Below are 8,824 nucleotides of genomic sequence, written 5' to 3'. Positions count from 1 at the left end.
CAAGTGTGGAGTTGTGTATGCCTGTCCGTTTGTGTGTGAAAGAGAAACAAGGGATGATATTAATATCCTGTCCTCAATACAACACCTCAGGGACAGACATAAGCAGACGTAGGAACGTGAAATGAAAGAAGGGGGATTGGGGGAGATGTAAAGAAGTGAGCAATCAGAGGAAAACCTTCTCGACTCGGAAGTCTGAGTAGCACTAGTGGGCCTATCATTTTAGGATTTGAGCCTGGTGCAACTAGTGATACGCTTAAATCGGCACTCCCTAAGCATCAGACTTGAGCCACACACGCAGACACGATAGTCATTATAGCCCAGACTGGTGATGTAAACGTTGCGAAATAATAGGTTGATAACCCATGCTAGCCTTGACGATACAACAAATATTTATTAGCCTACTGGGACTGTAGATACACAAACCTTAGGTTATATAAAATGTCAGCCACATCAATGTAATAATTCCGGGGAGACTCAAACATTTGCGTTTGTAACTACGGTGTGTAGTTTTCCTGATGCTTTAACTAATCACAATTAGGCGATGCGTTCAACAGTCGGTACGTCCGCATAATCCACGTATGTGCAGCAATATATCCATATATAGATATACATATATTTTAAGTGTAATACCGCTTGAGGAGAGTTCATACTACCTCGATCATCTTGCGGCTACGGCGAGGTAAAATAGATTCACTCACCTCTTGGGGAAGACGGAAATATCCGAAGAGCAATGTCTCTTCGTTGGTTTAATAGTGGCAGTGTTCGCCCGGCAACAACTATATTATTCCCCTAGATTCTCTTTTAGCTTTTCTATTCCCCCACCTTCCTGCGTCTATGGCTCGGAGCCACTTCCGGAAAGGCCTGCAGTCAAGTAAAAGATCTAATAACAGAAATAGACACGATCCCTTCAGAACCCCTGCTCATTCGAGCAGCTTCACATAACACTGATCATCTCAAACTCGCTTCTCTCTCCTTTCTCAATCGTCATAGGGGAAAACCCCAACCCATGACGACAACTCAGTCTGCTCGGAAACCCCACCCCGTGACATCATTATCACAAGGAACAATTCTTTATTTTTAAAAAAAGCCTGTATGTATCGAAAACATCTAAACAATCCAGCACAGAAGATTCCTATTATTGTAAACAGTAAAATAAATGGTTTCATTTCGCGAACAGTCTAGCTACTTGAAGCGCTACCGGGAAAATCCAAGATGGTATTGAGAAAAAGTAACTGTGCTGGAACAAAGCACTTTAACCCTCTCAATTTGCTAACGTTAAATCATAATTGGAGGCTGACGCAATGGTCGATACATTGGTGTACACACTATTGCTAAAAGCTTTCATTTCTGTTTACGGCAGGCAGGCTATCGCCTGAATTCCCCTGAAACTGGCACGACATGACCGCGGTTATGTTCCAAGCTGTAAAATCAACATCCCTTTTCACGTAGTTGAACAAATTTACATCCGTTCCCGTCCCCTTCAAGTTTAATTTGCATGTTATTTCATATAAAAATCCCGCAATCTGCCGCTCTGGGCCACTGAAAGCTACTTTCAGTTTTGAGAAACTGTAAAATACATGTAGCCATTTATTTCAACCTCAAAAAGTAGTTTACATATATATGCTCACTGAACTTAAAACATTGATTACAAAAAGATTGCCATCTTTTCAAGATAGAATACAATTCAGTTTATTGGCAGACACATGATCCATTTGTTTCAATGAATGTTTATTTCCGTCTTTATGTTCACAGAATGAACTGCATTATGAACATTCATGGTCCTTATCACTATCAAATCTAAGCGCAACGTTGCGATCTCCTCCCTTCCCTTCCCCCCCTTGGCCTCGATCCCTCTCCATGACTGGACTGGGTGAGAGGCTGGGGGTCAAACGGCTGCAACAAAGGAAAAAAATCCATTGGTGAAATTTTAAAAAATGCAAGCGGCATGCACACAGCTGAGTTAAGACAAACCTCGGTGCCGCGGTTAATCCACCGGGGAGAAAATTAAAAAGGAAGACAGAGAAATGAACGACAATGCTGCCATCTTGTGGAGATGACCGGTGCTGCAACAAAGCTGTCCATCTGCGTGCAACGTTAATGCATCGCTTTCTACAACATGACAAAGATAACAGTATTAATTCCTATTGCAATGTATAAAAATACATTCAGCTATATACACAATGAACATTTGAAATTACAAAACACTTTAACTTGATGCTAAACAAAGAAACCATAACTCTAAGCTTTGCTTCAGCCAAGCATACAATCATTTTTTGGCAGTCGCCAGAAAACTAAAAGACCATTGAAGCTGTAGCACAGTACATAACTTCATAGACTGGATATTGTATATGTCGTGAAATCATGTAAGAGCATGTATAAGAGCAACTTTAAATCAATGCGGTTATTTTCCAAATAAACACAAGACAAGTAACAGGATTGTCCATCTGTAATCAAAACAGAGATAAAGTGAGAGAAACCCATTGGTTACATGCTGCCGGGCAGGATAACATGACACTGGAATGTGCATTGTAGCCCGTGCCTGAGGCCTTGGTTTTAAAGTGCATTTCTGGACATGGTGGAGGATCAGCAAATGCCTTCTTGCACCACAGATACACAACACCACTCACAAGAGAGCTGGAGGTGGTCCCATACATGTAAAGCCTTATTCAGCTGTATTATAACGCAAGTCAGCCATTTCATCTTAAAATCTATTCACTTCATATTAAGGCTGCTGAATTTTTATTGGCTGAATATGAGTGCTGCGTACACCTGGCGCGTGGGAGCACAACCCATTGTGCTTTATTGGTTTGGTATGTATGCCGACCGGCAGCAGGCAGAGCCTTGTACATCATCCAAGAGCAAGACGCCTTACAGGAACAGGCAGGGAGAGAGGGGAAGAGATGCACCTTGGGAAGGAGAGAGGGCAGAAAGCAGAAGAGAGAGGAGACCTCATCAGAGGGACAGAGAGAGAGGGAAGAGTGAGGGGCAGACTCAGAGGGGGTGGGGGCGGAGCTAGACGAACAACACCAGGTCTTTACAGGTGGCGCTGGAGAAGGCGGCGAGGATGGAGGCGAAGACGATGTCGGGGGACTGGGCGGCGTCGATGGCGTGGTGCAGCCCGCGGGCGCCGTAGTACTGCACCAGCGGGGAGGTCTGCCGGTGGTACGACTCCAGCCGAGAGCGCAGCGTCGTCTCGTTATCGTCGCTGCGGCGGGACAGGGGCTCGCCGGTCACCTGGGGGGGGGAGCCAAAAACAGGGCAGGGCCTCAGCAGCCTTAAAACCTCCAAATACAGAGGCCACCAACACAAGCCCCCAAACAACGCAACCCTCTGTGGAGATGGAGGGTGGGCTAAGAGAGGAAGCGAGACTGGATATCGGAACAGTAGTTTTCATTTGGATTGATACTGGGCTATTTAAATCCACCCAGCCATAAAAATGGTGAATAGCAAATAGCCAAAGCATTCATCTGCATCTTATCAACCGGAAGCTCGCACGGTAAATTATAACAGTAATACAAACCATGTACATACTACTTCCAAATATTCCGCTGAAAGTGCTTTTCAGCAAACAAAAATTAAATGGAGCCAACAGAACAATAAACACCAAAAAAAAAAAGGTTGCACCTTTATAAACAGGACTAACTGATTTCATGTGTACTGCAGTTGCTCAACATGAACTGCCTGCAAGGACAGTTTTATAAATGGAGCTTGTTCCTGTCATCAACTCGATCTCAGGGGACAGTAACTTCATGTGCGGCTGTTCCTGAATCCCTGGCCCAGAATTCCCTCTCACCATTCACTCAATCACGCTAGGCTCACAAAGTCAACTCACCGGGGGCTAATCAAATTACCAGGGAACAAAATGTATCATGCACGCACACACGCGCACACGCACACCAGCAGGGATGTGGAAAGCAGGAAGAGGAAGTGGACACACACCAAGTTCTGCATTTTTGTGAAGGTAGGACAAAAAAAAAAACAAAAACAATAGCAGAACTAGCTACAGCCCCTCCCCTTTCCTTTACAGTCTAACAGCAGTCTGGGACCCACCCACCCCACACAACAATGCCGTCTTGGTGCCTCCGAGAAAGCCATGTTAGAAACATGAGCTCATTACGAGAGCAGCAGGCATCCGGACAGGGGAAACACTAGCCATCAGGAAAGGCACAGAAGGTTCAGAAATGAGCGCTGGTACACACAAACACGTCGGCGCGAAAAACACTCTGACACATACACACAACTGCCTCACCTGCAGGCTTCCCCACTCCCTCACCACGCTCACCTGCAGGCTTCCCCACTCCCTCGCCACGCTCACCTGCAGGCTTCCCCACTCCCTCACCACGCTCACCTGCGGGCTTCCCCACTCCCTCGCCACGCTCACCTGCAGGCTTCCCCACTCCCTCACCACGCTCACTTGCAGGCTTCCCCACTCCCTCACCACGCTCACCTGCGGGCTTCCCCACTCCCTCACCACACACGCACAGTACTCACATCATCCTTCATGGCCTCTTTTGGGGGGTTAAACTCCTCATGGTAGGAGCGCCCGCTGGGCTGGTGAATAAGCCTGAGAAGCAGAGGGAGAGGGGGTAGGGAAGTCAGCATCAGCTGAAAGGACAAATCCAAGCACAGACCTACTACCCCACCCCACCCCACCCCAAAACTGTCTTACCCGCCTCCACATAAATCCATCAGCACCCACATATCCTCTCCGATATCCATCCTCCAACCCTCCGCCCTCACCTGCCGCAGATCCTGCGCACCAGCAGGGAGTCCTCCACGCGGAACTCGACGACAGAGTCCAGCTTCTCCGAGCGCTTCTCCAGCAGATCGTCCAGCTGAGGAGGGGAGGGAGGAACAGGAGATGCGTTTACTAAGAACCGGAACCAGAAATCAACCAACAGCCCACAGCACCCTCAGCACAGGAAACGCAAGCCTCTACTTTGTGATACAATATCCAAGATATCCCAGAATTCCTGGCTGGTATTCCCAAAACTCACCATCTCTGCTTGTTTCACAGTACGGGGGAAGCCGTCCAACAGGAAGCCGTTCTTGCAGGGAGGCGTGTCCAGGTTCTTCTCAATGAGTTCCACGACCATCTCGTCACTGACCTATGAAGCGACAGACAGACTGGTATCAGGGATGAGCAGGCCAGGAGGAGCACAGACAGCCTGACACACAGAAGGCAAATGGAGATACAACTGACGTTCCGACTGGCTGACCAATACAGGGAAACAGATGCATAATCACACCCAGCTGACAGCTAGAAGTGCTTTGCCCACGTGTGCAGTGACATGGTGATGTAAGTGAGCTTAGCGACCAGAGGGCTGATAATGTCAGTTCTACCACGAGGCACTGCCACTGTACCACTGAGTAAAACACCCAGTCATATACATAAAACATTTTAAATAATGAACATATTAATAAAATACAAGGAATCTGTGAAATCCCACATCTATGAGGGAGTCGGCAGAGTAAACTAGCAATAATTCACACAACACGCGCACACACACACACACACACACACACACACGCACGCAGTACCAGTTTTCCGGCATCCATAGTCTCTTTGAGCCGCGTGCCCAGCTCTGTGCCAGACGCCACCATGGCCCTCAGCATGTCGCCGGTTGCCAAGTGACACACGCAGTACTTCTCAGCCAGACGGGGTGCCTACCGAAGAGACAAGACGCACTGCTAATGTTACAGAATGGAGCGACGTAGACAGATGAGCAATGCCATGCTGAGACAGCGGGAGCAGGTAAGAGCTGACATAAGCAGTACGATTTACTAGCGTCAAGCGAAGGCAAGACAAACAAAGAATTAATGCAACGTCTTCCAGCACAGAGTTGAATACACACACACCTTGATCATTACCTCCCACTGGTCATAAGCAGTAACACTCAGTCAAAATCCTGTTCTGATTGTATTCAGAGACAACTGCAATGTATCCCCTTATAAAGCATATTGTGTTGCAGAAAACCATTTTTCACAATAAGGGAAGCAGTGAAAATGTTCACAGCAGCACAGTGCATAGGTTACAGTGAATGATCCATCATGTACACAAGACAGCGATCATGCATTTAGCTACCCAAACTGATTGAACAGGTTATTCATAACAGGTAGGAGAAAACTAGTGATTCCCATTACCAGCATGAAAATCAGCTAGCCTGCTTTGAATGTTAAACACTGCAACATGCTGACAATTCTTTTGAGTCTAGTAATTTTGACATATGATCAGACATTTTCACCATTTCAAAACAACTGTACAAAACATGCCAAGAATTTTCTTTAAAACAGTCAAATACCCACTTGGCAAAATATTACTCATCATTAACCAGGACTGGTGAAATGTCATGATATACTGACTTGGTCTAATAGGGAATTTCAATGACACAAAACTAGAATTATTGCCGAGTCTTAACCATATAGACTATGCGCCAAAGACATATCGCTCTATTGACAGGTTTTCCTCAAAACAATTCCAAATCTTTCGAGCACAGAACAAACAAAACAGCAAAATGGAGAAATACTCTGCTCGCTGACCAAGAAATTTGACTAACTGAATTGGCCATAGAAAAAATTTGCTTTGTAACAGAAAACTGATTAATGTAATTTCCATTTGTCAATAATGGCACATCTCACTCTTCTGGCTGTCTACCGAAAAGGCCCAGACAGACCGACATTTTGTGAAACATAGCCAGTCAACACATCTTAGTATACATTCTTGTAGTTTAAACATGATCTACAAAACACACATACTTCAGGAACATTCACACAATACACACATTGAACGTCCTTTAACAACGTTTTCGACATTTTAACTGTTCTAACCTTTAACCCTGTTACTCTGGCCCTTAACCAGTGCACATGGAGAAAAACTAATTGCTCTCTACATTTAAACAAATGGTCACACTTGTGGAACTAAAATATGTTTTCATATTTCCACAGACGTCTTATTTTGGTAAAAATTGCCTTTAAAAGTACACGAAGATAAAACTTGTTAAAAGGTTACTTTACTGGTTACACACAAAACCTTATTCAAAACCTGACACTAAGACACTCGCCTCTGTCTGAAGACATACAAATTTATTTCCTTTTTCTGTGCCATGACAGTTTTATTAGGTTTAGGAATCTTCAGTGTCGGTTCACGCTTTTGTTCATGATTCTGATAAGCAACGCTGAGAAAGTTCAGCGACTAGGGTGAAAAGTCAGACAAGTACACGCAGTCACACACAAGCGTGACATTGTAACAATTCACACATAGCCAACGTGCCAGGTTATTAGGTGACAAGTAGGCTTATTCTAGCATTACCGTAATAATGCTAGCAAGCCGCTACTTAATTATTCAGCTAGCGCGCTGGCCGGCCACACTAATGAGGAGCGAGGGAACTAACTAGTACCATCTTTCATCCAAGTCTCCACAATTGGCAGGCTTCCGAGTTGGTAACTACGATGTACGCGGACAAACTCTTTGGAATTATATCAATGTCACAAAACATAATATTCATTTAAATGAGCCTGAGTGCTACTGTGCAATAGTTGCAAGCAAGCTAGTCAGTGAGTTAGGTCGGCCATGCGGTCACAAACTCCTCAGTGCAGACAGCTATGTATCATTTTTCCTGCAGATCTTACCTGCGTCCCTTTCCCTGCGCCCGGGGGTCCGAGCAGAATGGCCCGGATTCCCTTCCTCACGTCGGAAACAGTCTCATTTAGCTGTGTGCTGGGGGCCATGTTCACGGTCAGAATTTTAAGGGAACCAAACTTCTCACCGCCTTGCAGCCCAGTCTCAGCTCGCCACCTCTTCTAATATCTGACAACGTACCCTATCCCTCCCCTTCTACCATCACTGTCAACCTCCACCGGAGTATAGTAAATGCAGCCTTCCCATTCGCTCTTGGGCTTGTAGCTTATAGCTCTCTGCATTCCTATTGGTCTGTGAAATACGGTTCAAGAACCCCATCCGGTTTAGTTGAACTTTTCATTGGTCCAGCGCACAGTACAGGGAATAATCTTCCGGACACAGCAACATTCCCAATACATTATGGATTATATACTATAACGGTCTATGATTACATAGCATGATCAACGTGCGTTGTGCGAAACTGGAAAAAAGCCATTCAAGTAGTTAATTAGTTAAGTGCCTTTAAGTCATACAGCCCAGGAATGGACAATGGGGATAATATGACAAGCGGGCCTAGTTTATTTAGCCGAGTTTGATATGCAATCACGCTTAACATTAAACATTAAGTGTCATAAGAACCTTACCGGGGAAAACGTCTGGTAGCCTAGCATGTGATACTGGTGTTCATTACCTGCGAGTTGTGTAAGCGTCAGTAGCCGATTACGCTCCTACAAAAACGTAGCATAGTAGTCACTCACGTAGTATCATTTCAGTACAATATTTTGGTAAAGTAGCTTAACCCATGAATCACTTCAGATTTACCTCTTGAGTTTGTCGTGTATTAATATGTGTTCCTACTGAAGCACTTCTCTCTCTGCTTCATCAATACCATTTATAAACACAAGTTGTATACTCAATATTAGGGAAGCAAGCTGTTTCAGACACCGCCTAGTTCATCCACATGGAATGATGCTGCCATGCGTCTTAGGTTGATGACGCTACTAACTTGAAAGGGCAGGCCTAATTGACACACAATGTGGTCTGAACTTGTTTATAAAGACTGGTCCAGCTTATCATATTAAGCCATAACAGAAATTCTGAAAAAATATGAGGCCCAAGGTGTAAACAATAATCTTCATGCATGGAAAACAATGTAAAATATTTTAAAGTAATGAACCTTTCAATGATAAAAACTGATATCCCTGC

General features: G+C 44.9%; 2 protein-coding genes across 4 annotated transcripts in view; both read right to left on the bottom strand.

The window, feature by feature from the left end:
• rnf19b (ring finger protein 19B) overlaps window positions 1–1,563 on the bottom strand; it is a 19,993-nt gene extending 18,430 nt beyond the window's left edge. Inside the window, exon 1 of the mRNA XM_035429185.1 lies at window positions 699–1,563. The gene's annotated coding sequence lies outside the window, so the exon portion shown is untranslated. The remainder of the gene's footprint in view (window positions 1–698) is intronic.
• A 144-nt stretch (window positions 1,564–1,707) lies between these two features.
• ak2 (adenylate kinase 2) lies at window positions 1,708–7,840 on the bottom strand. Of its 3 annotated transcripts, XR_004766527.1 has the most exons (8): window positions 7,630–7,839; window positions 5,542–5,667; window positions 4,998–5,108; window positions 4,741–4,835; window positions 4,492–4,564; window positions 3,039–3,234; window positions 1,972–2,109; window positions 1,708–1,893 (listed from the first exon to the last, which is right to left on the bottom strand). XR_004766527.1 is itself a non-coding variant. In XM_035429192.1 (7 exons), exons 1-7 carry the CDS (start codon window positions 7,726–7,728, stop codon window positions 1,886–1,888), a joined length of 708 nt encoding a protein of 235 aa, XP_035285083.1. In that variant the 5' UTR covers window positions 7,729–7,837; the 3' UTR covers window positions 1,708–1,885. The 3 variants fall into 3 exon arrangements, 2 of the variants coding, with proteins under 2 accessions (XP_035285083.1, XP_035285081.1); XM_035429192.1 differs by lacking the exon at window positions 1,972–2,109 and having other exon boundaries at window positions 7,630–7,837; XM_035429190.1 differs by lacking the exons at window positions 1,708–1,893; window positions 1,972–2,109 and having other exon boundaries at window positions 2,160–3,234; window positions 7,630–7,840.
• Between the last annotated feature and the right edge of the window lie 984 nt (window positions 7,841–8,824).

This window comes from Anguilla anguilla, chromosome 8 (genome assembly GCF_013347855.1).
Source record: "Anguilla anguilla isolate fAngAng1 chromosome 8, fAngAng1.pri, whole genome shotgun sequence".
Classification (NCBI taxonomy): Eukaryota; Metazoa; Chordata; class Actinopteri; order Anguilliformes; family Anguillidae; genus Anguilla; species Anguilla anguilla.
This window is presented reverse-complemented; position numbering and strand designations above follow the sequence as displayed.